Raw genomic sequence first — 20,730 nt, 5'->3', positions numbered from 1 at the left:
TGTCATTATTATTGTAAACTTGTAGCATCTTGTCTGAGGCCAAGATGCTTTTTGGCCAAAACCATCAAATTAAGTAAGTAAAGGTCATTTCAGCTGGTGGGAGTGATTCGGTCTCAGCCATTTCACGTACCTACAGCCAACAGATAGCGTCGAAGTGCATAAAGCGACCCAAGAAAAGAAGAAGAAGGATTACTCACCCCACGCCAGACAGAACATGAGGATGGTGGCGCAGAACAGCATGCCCACAACGAGGTAGCTCCACGGCCCGTAAGGCTTCAGCGCCGCCGCAAACTCCATGAATGCGTTCTGTTTTTGTTCTCCCTCCGTTATCTTCACTGAAACGGTTAAAGAACATTTTAAGATGAGATTCTTGTGCGAAATGAAAACTGCAATTAGTTAAATAATTTTTGGAAGAGTCTCAAAACCTTAAGACCAGCTGGTTCAGGTAAGTTCACTCGACGGATAGATCGTTAATAAATCAGATCTAAAAAGCTGGTTAGTATTGTGAAGAAGATACTTGACTGTTGGAACCCAACTGGAATTCCAGTTGATTTATTCCATCTTACGTGCCTCTCTTTTTCCATTCGTTATGCTCAGTTTACCCCAGTACCAAACTACCGACTTAGTTTTGGCTTACCAGTAAATTATTATCGGTACCATTTTATAGTTACTTAGTTATTTAGTGTTCACCTATATTATATTATGTTATAGACCGTTTAGTGTTGTAAAACTTACTTATAACCGAAGGTTTTGTAACGCCATCGGGCTGGTCAAGTCCCAACAGCTCCTGGTTTCTAGCTGCAAACCTCCTCAGCATCTCCAGGAGTGGGGAGTCGCGGTGATGCAGACAAGCGCTCGAGTCCTCATCTTCACCTCCGGGGCAATGACGGACTCCATCGCAGACAAGGTACGAGGATATACAGAGACTAGTCGCACCGCATCTGAATTGAGATTCATCGTTGCATATTGCTCCTGAAAAAAAAACACATTAAGTCTGATTAGGTATTTTGACATAACTTCCACCAGCACATAGGAAAACTCCTCAACGATTGTTAAATATAACTTGGACAGGTTTGGTTCTCTATAATCACTCTCTTTACGTCAATGTCCTGATATCAAAATGAGGAATGCCAGATTACATTCTAGATGGTTAAATAAATTCTCACAAGTTGAGCCCATTAAACAAGCTCTGTTTTTCAAAATGGTTATGGTCTGGTGAATGGCATTACTTATGGAATCATGATAATACCTACTGATAAAGCTGTAATTCCGAGCACTCTAGTGTTACTTACGACATTATTTTATGATTATTTGCTTCTAAGATATCAATCTTCCTGTTTGTGATAGCGTCCTCATAGTTTGTTCAGCACACTATGAGGCGAAGAGTCTTTGAAGAAGGAACGAAGATCTTACCGCTGTTAACAGCTGTTATCACCAGCCGTAACTTCTCAGTGTGGTGGTAGGAGTTGATAGGAGGGTTCCACACGATGCGGATCTTTGGTGGTAGCAGTTTGGCTCCCGCCCGCGACGCCACTGCCGCCGCGTTGCCGCCGCACAGCGACAGCCGCCATATTGGAGTCTTCTCTTCTCCGATATACTGGAAAGAGAAAGAAGAATACTATTACATAGAGCCGTGATCCGTGGCTGTTTGTGATGTGATTTTTCATTGGTTTTTTTTTGAAGAACCGTGAATTTGTGGTTATATCACACACAAAAAATTAAAAACGTGTTCACTAAATCACGTAAAGATGGCGCAGACCGTTGTTAACTTGCAGAGTTCTACATAAAGGTGTTAGATATATCATGTAGGATGGTACGGAGCCCTTCGTGTGCGAGGCCGACTCGCACTTGAATGGTTTTTTGGTACGTTTTTTTAAAATTAAGTACCTACCTACCACTTGTATTTATATCAGGCAGGCAGGACTTCGTCTGTGTTGGTGTTTGCTGGCGCGCGTGCTCTGCCTTTTTGGAGTGTTTTTTTTTGTCAAAAGTGGCCGGGATTCGTGTTTTACTGGTGTTTTTGGTGGCGGAACTGACTGGGAAGCGCTCTAAAGGAGTGCCGCGCGTGTATCGGCGAGCGCCGGCACAGAAGAAGTTCATACTTATTAGTTTCCCTAACTTGTAAATTACTACAAACTTGACATTGGCTAATCTTTGTAAAGTCAGACGAGAGAGAATAAGAACATCAGGCAGGCACCTATTTTATGTAGAAGAGGTACCTATATAGAAGTAGGAGCAGCTGTTAACACCTATTAACCTCTGTTCATAAAACTCAATTAGGCACGAAACAGTTGGCTGGTGTATGTGTAATGTGTATCAATTTATTGCTACGTCCTACGTCGCCGATTGGTCTTACTGGCATTCGATGGGCAAATTTTCCATGATTGCCTGACGACGGGTGTTTTGTTTGTTAACGTGACTATCATTGATTGAGTCTTCAATAGTATTTAGTTCTTTAGGTATAATATCTCCACGATGTCCGTCTGTCACAGATGTTTTATTCAAAAACTTATTTAATAAAGTCTAGAACTTTGATATCGCTACCGATTGAATAGGATAGTAGCTAAGCTGAAGTTAAGAGAAGAATTTTTTTTCGTTGAATAGGTATTTGTAAATTATATGAGATTTTCTTTTACTTATTGTTTCTCAAAATTGACTGAAGTTGCTATTTTATTAGGTAGAAAATCCTCTTTGCATCGGTACCTATTTGTTTAAGTTTTAACACGCATCATATTATTAGACATTCTAGGATGTCTAATATCAGAATGTATTTTATTTTGAGCAGTAGGTAAGTACTTTAGTAGGTACGTCGTATTTGAGAAGAAATACGGTGAGATTTAGTCCAAAATTTAAATTACCTCAAAATTCTTCAATGAATTCAAGAAATTGAACTCTCTAGAACTTTTGTATGTAGAAGTTTCGAAAAGCTAGGTCTAACAGGTAGATTCAAACTGATGGTCACGTAACTAATGTTGCCGGCACGCTGGCGCCGCGTCTTCGAAGGTTTCGAAGCTAAAGTGAAACTAAACGTGATACGAATCGGCAACGCAATCGTCATGAACGCGGGATGCGGGAACGTCCAGCGAGTCTATATAGTTTCGCAGCGAAATGGTATATACTCGTACCATGCCATGAGAGTAGCCATAGATATCCGTCAGGGATATGGCTAAAGGTGCCCACGCACTTGAACTGAACTGCAGCTGAACTGCGCGTCGCGTCAGCGCCCCGCACGATATTCTCTCCAGCCGCGCCGCGCGGCAGTGACGTACGCGCGAGAAGTTAAAACGACAACTCAAAAATTTATAACACCCCCGATAAGTGAAGGTTACAGTAACTAGAAAAGAGCTGATAACTTTCAAACGGCTGAACTGATTTTCTTGGATTATAGCTAAAAACACTCTCGATCAAGCCACCTTTCAAACAAAAAAGGTAAATTAAAATCGGTTCATTAGTTTAGGAGCTACGATGCCACAGACAGATACACAGATAGATACACACGTCAAACTTGTAACACCCCTCTTTTTGGATCGGGGTTAATAAGACCATATATAGTGATATCATAGAATACTGAACATAGAGCACCTATATAATAAGATAGCTTAGCTTAGAATAGCTTAACTAGAAGCACATACTTACAACAAGAAGTTTACACGAGTCCGTGGCGTTGCTGCTGTGCGTGGTGTCACCTGTGGTGGTGTCCTGCGCGTGCGCACTCCGCATGCTCCACTTGCGACCCAGCGCTCCGGGCAGAGTCGCGGGTGCCTGGACATCCGCCGCTCCACGCTCCCAGTCCGACAGAGATTCCTGTGAACAAGAGAGAATTGTTTTTATTGTTATGTATTTAACTAAGTATATAAATAGGTGTTACTAGCAGACACATACCGGCTTCGCTCGAGTGAAGGTGTGATTTTTGGAAAATCGGTGTGGGGATGGAATTTCGAAAAATTCTGAAACGTGTATTTCTTCATTTTTAATCGAATGCCCAAACAGCTTTTTTCATGGTTAGGTATATATAATAAGTGGAAAAAATTACGGACTTTCATACAAATTAGAAACTTTCATCCCCTATTTAATCCGTTTGAGGGGGTGGAATTTCGAAAAATCGTAAAATTGACTTGAAAAAACGACGATTTTTAGAAAAAATCAGGTGTTGCATTATCAACAACAAAGTAAGTACATACTTTTAAGTAAATATAATATCTAAATATTTAAATGAGTAGGTAATTTTTCAAAACATTTTAGTCTCAAAAATATCACGACACTAAGAACAGCAATAAAAATTTATTTCGTCATAAATTAGTATTGATCACAAGAAAACGAGTTTTAAATGCATTTTAAATTAAAATATTAATACATACCTACCTACTTATCAACCTACCGGTTCAGAAAAAATGTGAACAATTTAAATAATAAATAATAATAATATGTAAATATTATTTAAATAATGTAGATGATTATGCAAATCAAGCAAGTCAATATTTTTAATAATATACCTAATTATTAATTAATAATACTATGTAACTAAGCTGGTAGATGGTAGATATACCTACTTATAGCTTACATACTAATTATAGGTTTTTGAAAAACATATTTTTTAGAATAACAAGACGAAACATAAATGTAAAACTTACATAGGTAAGTACGTGTTTTTGAAAAAAATACATACTATGCAACATTCCTATTTATTTACGCATACGTGTGAGGTTTTGGTGAGCAGGTAGGTACTAGGTAGGTGTAATGACGTTATACCTACAAATCGTATTTTATTTTAGAAAAATCGTACGAACGATTTTTTTTTTTTTCAATTAAACTTAGGGCAAGTTTCGATTAAGTACTTAGTTAAAAACATTAAAATAAAAAAATAGGTTATTTTTTTCCGTGAAATTTGCCTGATTTATTTTTAAATGTGGATTTGTAACCTAAATTTTGCAAGAAAATTAATTAATACTGATGAAATAAATAATGTCTTATTACCTACTCATCTGTCGGTTTAGAATCTTTAGATCGTCAAGAAATACAAAAATTGCATTTTCGTTTCATGGTGTATCAAAACACACTTTTTAAAGAAATTTTCACTACAAAAATTTAAAGATTTCAGCATAATATACCCGACTACTTACTGTGACTATTTTAATAACAAACTACCTACTTATTTATTTTGGGAGATATGATGACATAGCTGAATAAAAAATTCAGCGCCATACTCAAGTTATCAACACATTATCCAATGCTGAATGCTTAAATTTTAAGTGCATACGCTTCTTGAATTGTAAACATCCACGATAGACATCTTTTCCCTTCCAATTAGAATTGAAGCAAGTTAAATAAGCACCTTGAAATTCCACAAACGTAACCGTTACAACAGATATTTTTGTAAAACAATTGTTTAAAGACTTGTTAATTAGGGTTCCTTACCTCAAAAGGAAAAATAGAACTCTTATAGGATCGCTTTGTTGTCTGTCTGTCTGTCGTGTCGGTCAAGAAAACCTATAGGGTACTTCCCGTTGACCTAGAATCACGAAATTTAGCAGGTAGGTAGGTAGGTCTTATAGCACAAGTAAAGGAATAAATCTGAAAACCGTGAATTTGTGATTACATCATTAAAAAAAATATTAAAATGCATTTAAATTTTCGAAGTAAGATAACTATACCAAATGGGGTTATCATAAGAAAGGATTTACCTGCTCATTCAAAAACAGATATTTATTTATTTTTATGCATAATAGTTTTTGATTTATCGTGTCGTGTCGGGGAAAATACCCGAGTACGGAACTCTTGGTGCGCGAGTCTGACTCGCACTTAGCCGGTTTTTTAGGGTTCCGTACTAGGTACTGTAATTTCTTTATGGGGTAGTCATCGTTTCTTCGCTTGATAACAAAGATTATACCCGTATCATCGGAGTCTATTCTCTTCAAGTTTATCTTGCACCGAAAAGTACCTATACTAACTCGTTTATAAATATTAATAAAGCAGATATTGAAATAGCACATGACAATATAGACATTGTATGTAGATACCAATAACCATAAAATTATCATTCCACCCACGAATACGAGGCCTTCGGATCACTTAGTAAGTACCTACTAGGTATCTACCCATTGTGAATAAATTCTGTAAATCGCATTGTTTTGCGAAATGTCAAACCGTCCAGATTCACACGATTGGATGCCTCCGCACCTTGGCCGCCTTTTGGTAGATAAATAAAAATCAATGTGAGAAACATGGATTCAATAGTAGAAAATATCTGGCATCGATAAAAGCTGGCTGTAGATAACTACCTGGTATTGGTAATTGCTGAGTTTACTCTTCTCAGTAGATCTGCTTTGTGAACCGTTGATATACCGCCATAGGTACAGATATAGGTTGAAATTAAGATATGAAAATTTATATTGAATCAAAGAACAGGCATATGACATCAAAAAGTTGCAGTGAGCCGTTGGATTCAAACGGTGCGGCGCAAGGCAAGACCGTGTCGTATGAAAATCCCTACAAAAGACCTAGTCCAGTAATGGATATCTATCGGTTGACAATGATAACGATGATGGTGATTCAATCAGAAACCATAATATGACAAGAATTGCAGAGAAAACTCTTAATAAACATAAAAACAAGGTGACACAATACTAAAGGTCATAAAACTCCCATTCATTTACTACCAGGAAAACGTACAAACCGCAAACTACAACATAGTATTATAGTAACTGTCTACTCTGATTAGGCATGAATTGACTGTATGAGTAGTATGTTGACAAAATCATCATCATCTTCATCAGCCTGTGGATGTCCACTGCTGGACATAGGCCTTCCCTATAGGGCGCCACCACACCCGGTCCTCAGCCTTCCTCATCCAACCACTTCCCGCCAGCCGCTTTATATCGTCGCTCCATCGTGCTGGAGGGCGTCCCACACTACGCTTGCTTAAACGCGGTCTCCACTTAAGGACTTTCCGGCTCCAACGGCCATCGCCTCTACGACAGGCATGGCCTGCCCACTGCCACTTCAGCTTGCTAATAGTTTGGGCTATGTCAGTGACCTTGGTTCTCCTGCGGATCTCCTCATTACGGATCTTATCCCCCAGGGAAACTCCTAACATATAGCCCTCTCCATAGCTCGCTGAGCAACTTTCAATTTGTGAACAAGACCATTTGTCAGTGTCCACGTTTCAGCACCATAGGTGAGGACGGGAAGGACACACTGGTTGAAGACTTGTTTGTTGGCAACTAATTGAAAGGGGCTATGGTAGTTTCAAAACCATTCCTTTGATCGGTTTCTACGCGGTGTTACCGGAATGCTAATTCCCTTGGCAGCACGGCTTTGCCAGTAGGGTGGTAACTAGCCACAGATAAAGCCTCCAACCAGACCAGACCAGAGATAATTTAGAAATCATAAATTCCCATATTGCCTGGAACTTCCCACTTATAAGATCACCAGGGAGGTCTTCATATACTGTTAACGCGAAAACGTAAAAAATTAAAACTATTGTGCTTTATGTATTTCATGGAGTTGCAATAAAATGACGGCATGCAAACCCGAGAACCCGTTGCGCGGTTGCATAAATCCTTATCGCCAAGTGCTAATAAGAAATTGGAAACTTTGAAACAATGGCTATGATGGAAAACAGAACAATGCGAACATATTTAATTACTCGACTAACAATGCTATGTTAAAATTGCATCAGTGCTGATTCAGTGCACCAACATCAAGTAGCTTTTGTACGCTTCGATAAGGCAGGGCTCACAAATCACCGTGGGTACCTACCACAGAAATCCAAATAATACTAATACTATCGCCTGAATAACTTTACTGGCATTCCTTGCGTTGCAGCCTTTTCTCTTTAGCTCGTTATAAGTTATCCCTTTACTGGTGTCTCACCTGGTGGTAAGTGATGATGCAGTCTAAAAAGACCTTAAGGTCTGCTCTCAAGAGTTCCCTCAAGAAGATTTTAATTAAATGGGGTCTTACGTACTTAAAAGTAAATTATCTAGGTTAAGCACTGTTAGACAAGGTTAGTGCAAGGTTCAACTTAATGGAGACTATGAAACCTTGCATAAAGCATGTGCTGTATGAAGTTCCGTTTACAAGTAATGATAACTATCTGACCGCTAACTGTAAAGGTTTGTTCAAAACATGAAACTTGCTGGAAAACTATGATAGTAGAGATGCTCTATTATCACAGTTTTCCAGCGAATTTCATATTTTGAACAAACCTTTTTTGCTCAGCTCCAATGCAGCTAATCATTACAACTCTTAAGTAATTGACCACGAGGTTTGATCGCAGTCAAGGGCAAATTTTTCATCAAATTAAAAAAACAAAGACACTTCATACAAGAATAGAATAAGGATGCATCACAGACTATTGATAAGGCAGTCACTTATAGCCATGATGTTGCAATTTTGGCAAGTAGGCCTACCGTTACCATTCGTATCGCATACAAACGTCCCTTAATCAGACGTTTGCGGTTTCATCAATCAATAATATACCGTTTTATTGGCAATATTTCAAAAGACGCTGTTTGTGTGTATTTTTTCCTGCTATTCTTTAAATAAAACAGTAAACTACAGTTAACAGTAGAATTGCCAAGCACCAAGCTGTGCTTACTGCCTGTATGTCGGTAAGCAGTAGCATTAACCAAGAGTGCGAAGCTGAAGAAGCAATGGACGAGGTACATAGTTCAATCACACTAATATTATAAAGGCGAAAGTTTGTATGTGTGTGTGTGTGTGTGTTTGTTACTCCTTCACGCAAAAACTACTGGACGGATTTGGCTGAAATTCGGAATGGAGATAGATAATATCCTGGTATAGCACATAGGCTACTTTTTATCCCGGAAAACCAAAGAGTTCCCACGGGATTTCGAAAAACCTAAATCCACGCGGACGAAGTCGCGGGCGTCAGCTAGTTCAAAATATTTTTATTCAATTAAACTTTTACAAGTGCTTTTGAATCGTCAAAATAATCTAACGAGAATGCCGTTCCTACCGAGAAGAACCAGCAAGAAACTCGGCGGTTGCTCTTTTCAAGTATTCAATTTACAATAATATGTTGGAATATATAGCTGGGAGGATGTATAATACGAAGGATCTTGGGGTCCCGAGATATTAAAAAGGCAACTTCGCACTGGAAAGCGCACTTTGTATTAAAAGTAGACAACAAGCGAGTTACAGGGAACCCCTGGATATCTACAGGTGACGCAAGACCATACTTATGTGGAAGTCCTTATAAGAAACCTACATCCAAATCCAGCAGTGCCTAACAATGACGCCACAATATGCTAATAGTATGATTTTTACTTCCTTATTTTCTTCATCCCAATATCACAGTTAGCGCTTGATTTATATTTATCACTAGATGATTCTGATGATGTCAGATCCCTGCAGCATCAGGATTGAGGAGTTGGAATCCAATTTTTTTTATGGAACAATGCCGCAAAGCTCCTATATCGAATTAAAAAAAAAATACGCAAATCGGTTCAGAAATCTCGGAGATATCAATGTACATAGGTGATAGGTAGAAAAACACAACTCTTCCATTTTTCAAAGTCGATTAAAAAAGTAGCCTATGTTAACTCCTTGGTTAATCCTCTACTTGTCTGTGAAAGTCCCGTCAAAATAGGTTTAACCATTCCGAAGATTAGCCCGTTCAAACAGACACGACACTACAATTTTATTTATTAGTATAGATTACATCACTTTGATCGATGATAATATTTGAGCTGGATAGTTTTAGTCATCAGCTAGTTCAATAATAAAATAAACTTGTCGGATTACAGGGGGTGCCGGATTGACAGGGGCCGGATTACCGGGGGTCCACTGTAATGAGTTTGTTCACGTGAAACTGTACCTACTTGCGTCAGTCGAATACGTAAATATGCGAGGCTTTTCTTTACCTTGGTTATAAGTTATGAGGAGGTATTAGTTCTACCTTTACTATTGTTTACCTTATTTACATGACGTCTTTATTGCTAAGCAAATATAATATTATGACTGTGAGTTAAAACAATGGATAAATAATAAATATACAATATTTTACTTAAAGTTGACAGATTGGTTCTTAAGGCTTGGACCACACACATAGCGACGCGCAATGCACCGCAGGACTGGGTGACTGCTTGCGACTATTGCTAGTGTGTGATAGTAAAAAGAATACCCGACTGAGTTTGTTGTGGCCTTCTTCTCAGACCAGGGTGATTTGGAATCCTTGTAGCTATAGGGTTAGGTCATTAATTATTATTATTATCATTTAATTTATCTTACGAATTCAAACAATTGACAATCAAAAATGAAAGAAAAATTGGGGGTTGTTACTTGCTAGCTTTCATTCTAAGTAGGGAAAAAATATGAGCTTAACATAATTTGCAGAGATAGATAGATAGAAGTCTCTATTGCACACAAAAATATGTAAAGGAACACAACACGGAAGGAAGAAAACAGAAAAAACAATTGTGTGCAAAGGCGGCCTTATTGCTTAGAGCAGTGGTTCTCAAACTTTTTTGGTGACGGAACCCTTTTGGGAAGCAAACTACTTGATGGAACTCTACAATAAAACAATAGTTTTTAAAAGTGTATTCTTTTTTAACAAGCATAATAAAAGTACAATGTAAACGTTAGGTACTAATTATTACTTACTTTACCACATGGCAAATACAAGGCACACAAACAAGCATATGAATTTGTGTTTATTTTTTAAATACTTATGTATGAGCTTTGCCTATTTGGAGTTTTGTATCTTTGCCTTATCAATCAATCAATCAGCCTGTTTGCCTCCACTGCTGGACATAGGCTTTCCCAAAAGCGCGCCACCACACACGGTCCTCCGCTTTCCTCATCCACCCACTTCCCACTTCGCCTTATACAATTAACTAAATTTACTAACTTAATTAACCTTATACATATTCCAAAATAGTCCATTGCGCGTCATGTGTTACAGTCAGGTGAAATCAATGAATAAATGAACAAGATGTATGAAGAAGTAGGTATTATTACTTATCGAGCGGAACTCAGGAACGTTCATTCTAGAATTTTCATAGAGATCATAGGCTCACGAGTTATATCGTAGGTACCTATTCACATAATATGAGTAATTATGACTTGCAATGTTTTCTAGAAACCTTCTACGGTTTAAGTGGATCGAATTACCGTTTAAAAATGACTTTATACAAATAATGATTTTCGACATTATTTTGTATGAAACAGAAGGTAGGGATTGATGTTAGGCAATGACTGTAAGCCTTTGTGAATTTCACGGCTAGCCAGTAGCTACCAGTTTTAATATGCCATCAAGGATTTTTGGTTTAAATTTTAATTACTTAGGTAATCAAGTACAATCGTCTAATTTTTAGCCTAGCCTAGACCTATGAATGTCCAGTTATTGCCCACCGCTGGACATATGGCTCTTGTTACATACTCCACGGTTCGTGTTCCTAGTATAGGTACCAGCGGCTCCCTGTGTCTCGTTAGATGTCTCTGTCCAGCAAGTATTACCTAGTCTCTCAACTTCTGCTTCTTTCTCTTACTTTTGTCCCATATAATTTAAAGTTGGGCTTCCTAATACGTAAGTGCCAGGATTGTCCTGCGTTGTCATTGGCGAGATGCTATGGGCTTTCGTATATCTTTAGCAAACTTCTGCATTATCTAGTACTTAGAAGATGAAATTTATCCAAAAACTCTTCAAATTATTCTAACGCAGGGTCGTAAAGTCTATCGACTGTACGATTGCTGGTGAATGTTTTCCGGAAAGGGTCCGGAAATTACATCAGCATCACAGCATCTGTTTCATATCATAAACGTGATCTTGTAACTTGCAATAGTGGCAAATGATTTATTCTTGGCAATTTTATGTCAATTTTCTACGAGGTTTTTAGCCATAAATTAATCACAGTAATAATCTCGTACCTGTTCTCGCTAAAATATTTCAAAATATCAAGGAATAACTTTCGGTAATCTTCTAGATAACTCCACGTGTAGATACGAACTGTAAAGTCGTGGTCAAACTAGTTTAGCAACGATATAAAACTATTTAGGGAATAATTGTACTTGTAGTTACAGTCAGTCACGAGGCAATCCGTTGAGTATAACCTTAGTCCACTTCTCATGTGGGAAATATATTGTGAAAGGCTCCTTGGACGGACTACTAAATAATCTTACTATCGTGTTGATAGAATACATTTTAAGAGCAAGCGTGAGTGGCTTTTCTCCATACAAACGTATTCTCCTGTTTCCTTCGTGGATAATGTCTCTAGAGCAATGATTTTTTTCACAAAAATCTAGGTCTCATTAATGCGTGCCTGTATGTTTTCCTTTTTTCCAAAACATTATCACGAAAATAAATATGACAATCCGAAAACCTGAAAAAATCGCCAGTTTCAACCGTCAGGTTCAGACGACTGTTATACAAATTTGATAAGTTTTTAACAAAAAAGCAAAACATAGGAGCAAAGATATACTTTTCCTCTAAATTTTGGTATAAGAACCATCGAGATCTGTCCAGTTTTGAAGAAGGAAACAGCAAAATACGAAACGTCTTTTGGTCGAGGTTTTTGGTAGGTAAAATCAGCCTGAGCTGCAGTTGTCCCTTTCGCAGTTTACGGGGGCAGGTTGGAGGTGAGGGAGGGTAAAGCTTACACGTACACTAATAGGGAAGTGGCACTTGATCATATTTTTATCGATACTCTAGTGATGTACACCGATGTCGATACTTACACGATACAATGATTATTTTTATTTATTATCGTGTGATTGTAAGTATTATTTTTTATTGTTGAAGCAGGGTTGAGATACTTTATATCGCGATTGCAATCATTTATTTTTAACCGACTTCCAAAAAAGGAGGAGGTTCTCAATTCGTCGGAATCTTGTTTTTTAATGTATGTTCCCCGATTACTCAAAGACCCTTAGACCGATTGGGAAATTTTTTTTGTTTGAAAGGGTATACTGTGCAGGTGGTCCCATATGAATTTGGTGAAGATCTGATGAATTTCTTCGGAGATGGAGAACAGAACTCCTCAATGGATAAGAGCAAATTGCTCGCGATCAGTGTAATAGCTTAGTAAACAGTAGGCTTTAACTGGGCATAGCATATTATAGTACAGTGGGGCCACTAAAAGTTGTGAAATAAAAAAAAATCAAAAGAAAAATAAAACCGACTTCAAAAATCACACACACTAAAAAGTTAAAAATAATTTTTGTTTAGCTACACGTGTAATGTACCTACTACCTAGGTATGAAGGAGGGCGAGCTTCACTCTTGGATTTCTAATTTTGTTATGCTCGCTCGACTTCATACCTAGGTACATTACACGTGTAGCTAAACAAAAATTATTTTTTACTTTTTAGTGTTTGTGGTTTTTGAAGTCGGTTTTATTTTTCTTTTGAATTTTTTTTAAGTCGTTGATTTAAATGAATACTTTTTAATGCAACAAACTGAAGGAGAAGTGTTTTGACCTTGTTCAAAAAAGGAGGAGCTTCTCAATGTGTGTTCCCCGATTAATCAAAAATGCTTGGACCGATTTGAAAAAATCTTTTTTTGTTTAAAGTAGACTTCCCAAGTGATTTCATGATCATCAAGTCATGATCTGATGATGGCAGTCTGGAGAAATCGAAGGAACTCTTCATTTTATACAAAACTTAAAGCGATTTTGGTAGTGTTTGGGCTTCTTGAAATTGTAATAAAAAGTACTTTTTAGGTAGGTATACAACTATTAAAATCCGATAATACTGCTGATGTGGTCCCATGGGCATCATGTCAGGATCTGATGACAGGATCCTAAAGAAATCGCGGGAACACTTCAAAATAGGAAAACATAACATACGATTAGCATTTGCACTAAGAAAGAACCATTTAGTAACGTAGATCTGATGATGAAACCGAAAGACAGGCACCGGAACTTCGTAATAAGACAATGTATCCTAGCCGTGTTTGGACTTGACTTGAAACTTGGACTACTTGAAATTGTAATGAGATTAACTTTTTAGTTTTACAATTACTATAAAGTTAGAAATAATAAGTTTTTACAAAAAAAACTGGCCCAGTTTTCAGATTTTCCCGTTACTTGCCTTTCTACCTGCCTGATTCTAGGTCAACGGGAAGTTTTCTATAGACAGACGGACAGACACACAACGAAGTGAATCTATCAGAGTTTCTTTTTTTTTACAATTCGCTCCAGCAATGCGCGGGACTTCAATTGCTTTTATACATGGCATAATATTGTATATCAAATCTTTGAAAAGAGCAACCACCGAGTTTCTTGCTGGTTCTTATCGGTAGGAAAAGCATTCCAAACCAGTCAGTGGTAGATGCTTTTGACGATTCAAAAGAACTTGTAAAAGTCTAATTGAATAAAAATATTTTGAATTTGAAATTTAATTTTGAGGTACGATTGATTGATGATTTTTAAAAACCTAATTCCACGCGGATGAAGTCGCGGGCATCAGCTATATAGTATACAGGCATATATAGTATACAGTGTGTTTTTTTTTATCTTGGACAGTATGGGGAAATCTGTAACTATAGAAGATACATGGAAAGCATCTTAGCAACCATTTGCTCTTTTTTTATGAAAACAATTTTGGTGGAGTAAATTTTTGGTCAAGCGTGAGTTGTCCATAAAAATCAATGAAATTGACAATTATTTTAATACCAATCGACTCAGTTTCATGTAAGGATCATTTCATTGTTTGGAAAGAAAAAAATCGGGACAGCAGAAGTTGGTCAAATTTTAGTAAATGATTTTTCATACAATTTCTAAGTACCTAACTGTTAGGTAGGTAGGTAAGGTAACCTAATAATACTAGTGGTTCAATAAATGTTCAACTCTCAATGGACAACTCACGCTTGACCAAAAAATTGATTCCACCAAAATTGTTTTCATAAAAAGAGAGCAAATGGTTTCTAAGACGCTTTCTTTGTATCTTCTATGGTTTCAGATTTCCCCATACTGTCCAAGTTAAAAAAAACACACTGTATAGTATATAGTATTATAGTATTAGTAGTAAAAGTATAGATAATATCATAAAATAAATGAAATAGTTACTTATAAAATATAAGTAGGTAACAAAATTATACTTGCCTACGATTTTTCTTCAGTCGATGAAACAATTACACAAAATCCAATATTCAAGCCGAGTCAAAACAGTGAAGCAAAGATTCAAGTCCGTTAACAATAGCCAAATCAATAATAAGAGCGGGTAGGTAAGTTTAGGTATTAGAGTAACGCAAGCTGCAGTCGTCGACATCCACATCCGACTAAAAGCAAAGCAAGCGATCGGCGGAGGCGCGGGTTGGGAGGGGCGAGGGTGAGCGTGGGAAGCGGGCGGCCGGCACACAAACACACTACTCGTTCACACATTGATAACTCGTTTGGTACTCATGTGATCGGGCGCAGCGCGACGGCAACAGTTTCTTCCAATACCTACTCGATAAATTTCTTTCGTCTCAGGTATGCTCTTAAACATACAATAGGTATCGCACCTTCAAAAGTCTATGAGAAGCTGATCAATGATTTCGTTAGTACATAATAGTTCAATGGATCTCATTCGTGTGTTGTAAGCAGAAATAATAAGTAGAATTTTTTAATACCTGCTTAGTTAATCTTAGCAGCGTCCAAGGTGTAGATAGCCTAGGTATTCTGTGAGATAGCCCTAATGGTTGCCAAACTCCGGTAGGAGACGGCCCTTCAAGAAGAAGATAATATAATATCTTTAATCATTTTATATTATTTGTCACCACTCTATTTAAATAAATCTCGGTAACATCTCTATTTAGTTTTAAAGCTTTAATTAAAAATATTTTGTCCCGAATTTCACCTTTTTTTCTTCCTTTTACTTACAAATTATTTAAATACCAATGCTCTTTAGTATTTTCTTTTCTTCAATCTTAGAACTTCAACTTTTTAATTTTTTTTTGAATCTTCAGAGAATTTTGTATTTTAATAATTAGGTACAACATCTATCCTCATCTTTTAGATTTCAGACTGATCAGATGGACTATCTAACATGAGGTTATCTTACAACACAGACTTACAAATATTAAGGCTATCCACCCCCAGACTGATTAATATCTAAGCTATGTAGCCACAGCCTAATTAACTTATCTCATACATCATGAAATTACTGGTCTAATCTGATGATACTGTAGACTAATTATTACACTATTGTGTTCGCGTACATTGTGAAATCGTCACTAACATCCATATCATACATCACAGTCTTTGAATAGCACTCGGTTCTAAATATAGAAATCTATTTGTACACATAGGTACCAACATACCTATCCTAATATATATGTATATTTATTATGATGACGTCCCCCAAACAATTATTGTAATTGTTGTGATTGATTGATTTAGATCCAATTGTATAACAAGCAGTTAAAGTTAAGTTACGGTCACCGTTTAACCGTCAAATAATAAAAGACATAACTGGTTACACAAGTCAGGGGTTTTTAAATGTTATCTTGCTAATTCAAAAATTGTAGGGATGCTGTTTACTTATGTAGAAGAAGAATAGACAGACAGAAATTGGAAAGATACCATAATAACAGAGCTTCCATTATTTCCTGACTTTCAAGAATTTGAATAAAGGCGATGCTTGGTGTCTTCAATGGCATTGTATCAATATGTTAGGAAGGTAAACTCTGTTAGTGGTAGATAGAAGATACAGTTTCGATATTAGAGATATTATATTGCAATTTCAAAATTAAAATTCATGTAAGTGACAATAATTCAAAACAGTGCTCTGATCGAGAATACACCAAGACCAAGTTTTTAGAAAAACCCAAAATATGACACTAATCATCATTATTTAAAATTATTTAAACCATGTATTTCCATAAATAAGATATAACGAAAAACTCATTTGATGTTCTTGCACTCACGCTTGCTAATTCTAAAAGATCGGAACTTCAGATATTATACAAAAATGGTATATGTGAACAATCTTTTTTGCAAAATTAGTCTTGCGAAATTTCAGACGCATTGCAGACTCTACTGTTAGCAATTTATCATTATATGTACATGATTGCTTCAAACAATCGGTCTTAATTTATGTTCTTTTGTGGGATTTGGTTCTATCAAAGGTCTATCAATGTTTTCGCAAGAACTTTTGTCTTGCACCAAACATTCAAGCTCTTCAATATAATGGTGTGGAACTACTCAGAATTAGATACCAAGCATATTCATATCCAGTATGTACATATGTGTTTTTATAGAAAACGAGATATAATGATGAGTTATTATAAGAAATCTAGCAATACTTCTAGTTTTTATATGACGTACACATGAGTTAGTCGTTTCCTATGCAGTATCGATATTGTTATTGATATTTTCCTGTTATTATCTTGCCGTTAGTTCAATTTTATATAAATTAAATAAATAAAAGTATTTATACCTATATAAGTTTATTTAGTTTAATTATTTTGAAGAAACTAATAAATTCCTACGGGCTCTAAAATTTTAGTTTCCTAAGATAACAATGCCGTCACTTACTAGACGTGGTTTATTAGACAGTATTGACATCAACGTTAGGATATCAAAAATGCGTTATGAATAATTTAGCATAAGTTCAACCTACCGCTATCCCAAGAAATAAAAGCCGAATTGTTCTAGGTAGAAAGAACATTTCAAACCAGTGCTACCTTGCACTGACTGACATATTTGACGATGCAAAACCACTTCATAAAAGTTAGTTACATAAAAAACTGTTCTATTCTATTCTTTTCTAAAGCTTACCTGGTAGTAAGTAAGTTCGCTTTCCTCATGATAAGTTCATGGTATTAATAAAGTTACAATTGACAGCCTTTTACGATTTTAAGGAGCACACAATTTTTTTACTGGTATTGTTACATTGCATCTGGATTTTATGAACTAGTACCTACCTAAATAAATTTCACAGAACACCCCTCGATTGAATCCGCGTGGATTTAGATTTCATAAAACCTTGTGGGAACTCTTTAATCTTCTGGGATAAAAGTAACGTACTTGTGATAAATCTCGTCAAAATCCACTAAGCGAGTTGCCATAAATGGGTAACAGACAGACAGAAAGATATAGACACAGACAAACAGACATACTCTCGTATTTATAATATAAGCAAGTCTCATGGATATTATTAATGCCTTGTAGCTGTTAAGTGATTTAAAAGTATGAAGGCAAAAATCGTGACATGACGTAAAGTTAGCCAATTTGCAGACCGGTGTGCGAGGTTACAGACAGCAAAAATTTCCACGCCTGACAATTAATAATAATCTGTATTGTTAAATAGGTTTAATTAATGCTATTAAAGAATAGAATGTCGATTAAAGATGAAAACAAAAGAAATCTAAAACGAACGTTTTGTTTACCTAATTAAAATAATAATAATAAGTCATTTCGAATTTTTTTGCGTCTTGGTACTATCCAACACTAGCTTCTCCTTTCAGCAAAGGTTGCCTGGTAGAGATTGCTCTAAGCAATAAGGCCGCCTTTGCACAAAATTGTTTTTTCTATTTCACACTATTTTCACACTATATTTTATTAAACTATGTTTTTGTTAAGTTTATAAAGATTTATTTATTATTTCGGTTTGATTTATAAAAATGAAACGATTATTCAAGAAAAGATACAATTACACGCAAAATAGTAGAAATAAAGGACCGTTAAGTAGGTACAGTTAGCTGTATCGCTAAAAAACAACCACTACCTTTCATCTATAAAGAAGCTGATCAAACAGATTTACATAATCTAAAGGAAACACTTATTTAGACAAGCTCTCAATTCCATGCTTTTTGCTGTTAGCTAAAAACCACGGTGAGACCGGTTTGTTTTCTCTGACAGGTTATAGTACAGGCTGCGCCTGCGGCTAAAAATAGCCTCGCCACGTCATTACCTGACAGATCACGTGGTGTGCGTTTGAAATGTGGAAATGTTGGACTGAAGAATGGTAAGATAAAAAGACGATGGGTATATGGATATACAAGAGTAAATAGGTAGGTATCTTCTAGGCAAGCGCGCTCCATCGTAGGCTGCATCATCACTTGCAAATTGGAACCAACCGGGAAATTTTAATTCTGGAATAAATAAATTGCTTTTCTTGAAACTTATAACCTCAACAGCCGTTGTCGTACCTACTCCTAGCACAAGCCTGATGCTTGGTTGGAGAGGAAAGGGGAATATTAGTCATTTAACAAGGCTAATATTCTTTTTTTTTTTAAAAAAACCTTGGTACCTATGAGACAACACTAGTATTATATACCTACAAGTTTCTTTGGTTAAAACTCAATGAAGGTACATAGATACCTACGTGTATTCGCAAACTTAATTAAGTATAAAGATATGCAGATAGGTTTCTATAGAGACATTAAATGAACAAATGTTAAACCAGCAAATAAAGCAAAGTGTGCAAACGTTAATGGTAATTCAAGGTGAGTTTAAGCACTTATTTAATCTTTCGTTGATGTTTTCAGCGTTACTGGAGTCGATAATGAAGTATTGTTGAAACCGATGAGCCCAATTTTTCACGTATTCTTCATAATCGACTGTGTCAACTAAATATGAATAAAAATAAGATATTCATAGCAATGATCTAACATTCACATACATGGTATGAGTTATGACGAAATTAATCAGGTAGGTATTAGTATTTTCCAAAGAAATAAACTTGGTCTGTTTTATCCTGGAAAATACGTACTGTTTTTAAGTAATGTAACGACACACCGCCTGAGCCCACCCGAGCCAAGCCGATCACCGCCGGCCAATCCCAGCGTAGCGAGCCATTGACCGCCGACCGCCAACCAATCATAGCTAGCCGGCCATCAAATGCCAAATGCTAGCCAATGACAGTCAACGCCACCACCGCAACGGACCGCCACCACTGCCGAACGAATGCCTTCGGTGGGGGAAAAGCCTTAAATAGCCATGAGAGCTCATTTTGTAGTGCAGTTTTTATACGAAACACAGTGTAAGCAGAAACTATGTCGGTCTCTGCCCAGAATATTAATTAATCCAGTAAAATCAGTGTCAATAAGTGCATAAAGTGATTATGAATCAGTGTATAATAATAAAGCGATAAATAGTAACGAATCAATAAGTGTATTTCCTAGCGTGCTGTAAATTATTGTATTTCCAAAAATATATCGGTGATTATTAGTGTAATTTGTGAACAGTTAATAAACCAGTGTGATTGTACTGCTTACTCTTTTCATTTTATACCCGTTGCTTCATCTCAGAAGCGGGATATAAATTAAAGGAAGCAATGAAGCGTAATCGTGATAATTCGGCTAAAACTGGCCGCTATGTTCGGACGCGAGATTCATCCGAAATAAACGACAGTGAAGACGAAGTCACTCCTCCGGCCCGGAAAATCCTCAGAAAACTTTTAGTGACCGAGGTACAGAAGGCCATGCATGAATTAGATGAAGAACTACCCTCCGCTACCTCGAGAAAACAACACCGCGCGGCCTCATTGATCCCGGAATTCGACCCTGACGGCGAAGAATGTACTACTGCGTCAGCATGGCTCAAAAAGATTGATCAACTCGGCGAAATTCACGGCTGGAATGAAACCACAAAGTCGTTTTACCTACAAGACAGATTAAGAGGTCAGGCAAGAAGATGGTACAACCGGCTTGATGAATACGATTATACTTGGAAAGACTGGAAGCAGATGCTTATACGTGCTTTTCCCAGACATCGAGATTTTGGGAATATGTTAGAGGAGATGATGAACAGAAAAAAACTACCCGCAGAATCGATGACAAAAT

At 36.8% G+C, this 20,730-nt stretch overlaps 1 protein-coding gene across 1 annotated transcript in view; it reads right to left on the bottom strand.

Annotated features, from left to right (window-relative positions):
- LOC123864422 overlaps positions 1-20,730 on the bottom strand; it is a 77,696-nt gene that overhangs the window by 2,340 nt on the left and 54,626 nt on the right. Inside the window, exons 3-6 of the mRNA XM_045904837.1 lie at positions 3,637-3,804; positions 1,414-1,597; positions 736-972; positions 198-335 (exon numbers count right to left, since the gene is read on the bottom strand). Of these exons, the coding sequence (XP_045760793.1) occupies positions 198-335; positions 736-972; positions 1,414-1,597; positions 3,637-3,804 (727 nt within the window). The remainder of the gene's footprint in view (positions 1-197; positions 336-735; positions 973-1,413; positions 1,598-3,636; positions 3,805-20,730) is intronic.

The sequence above is a fragment of the Maniola jurtina genome, chromosome 4 (assembly GCF_905333055.1).
Source record: "Maniola jurtina chromosome 4, ilManJurt1.1, whole genome shotgun sequence".
In the NCBI taxonomy this organism is placed as follows: Eukaryota; Metazoa; Arthropoda; class Insecta; order Lepidoptera; family Nymphalidae; genus Maniola; species Maniola jurtina.
The sequence above is the reverse complement of the archived record's forward strand: the minus strand, read 5'-3'. Positions and strand labels throughout refer to the sequence as shown.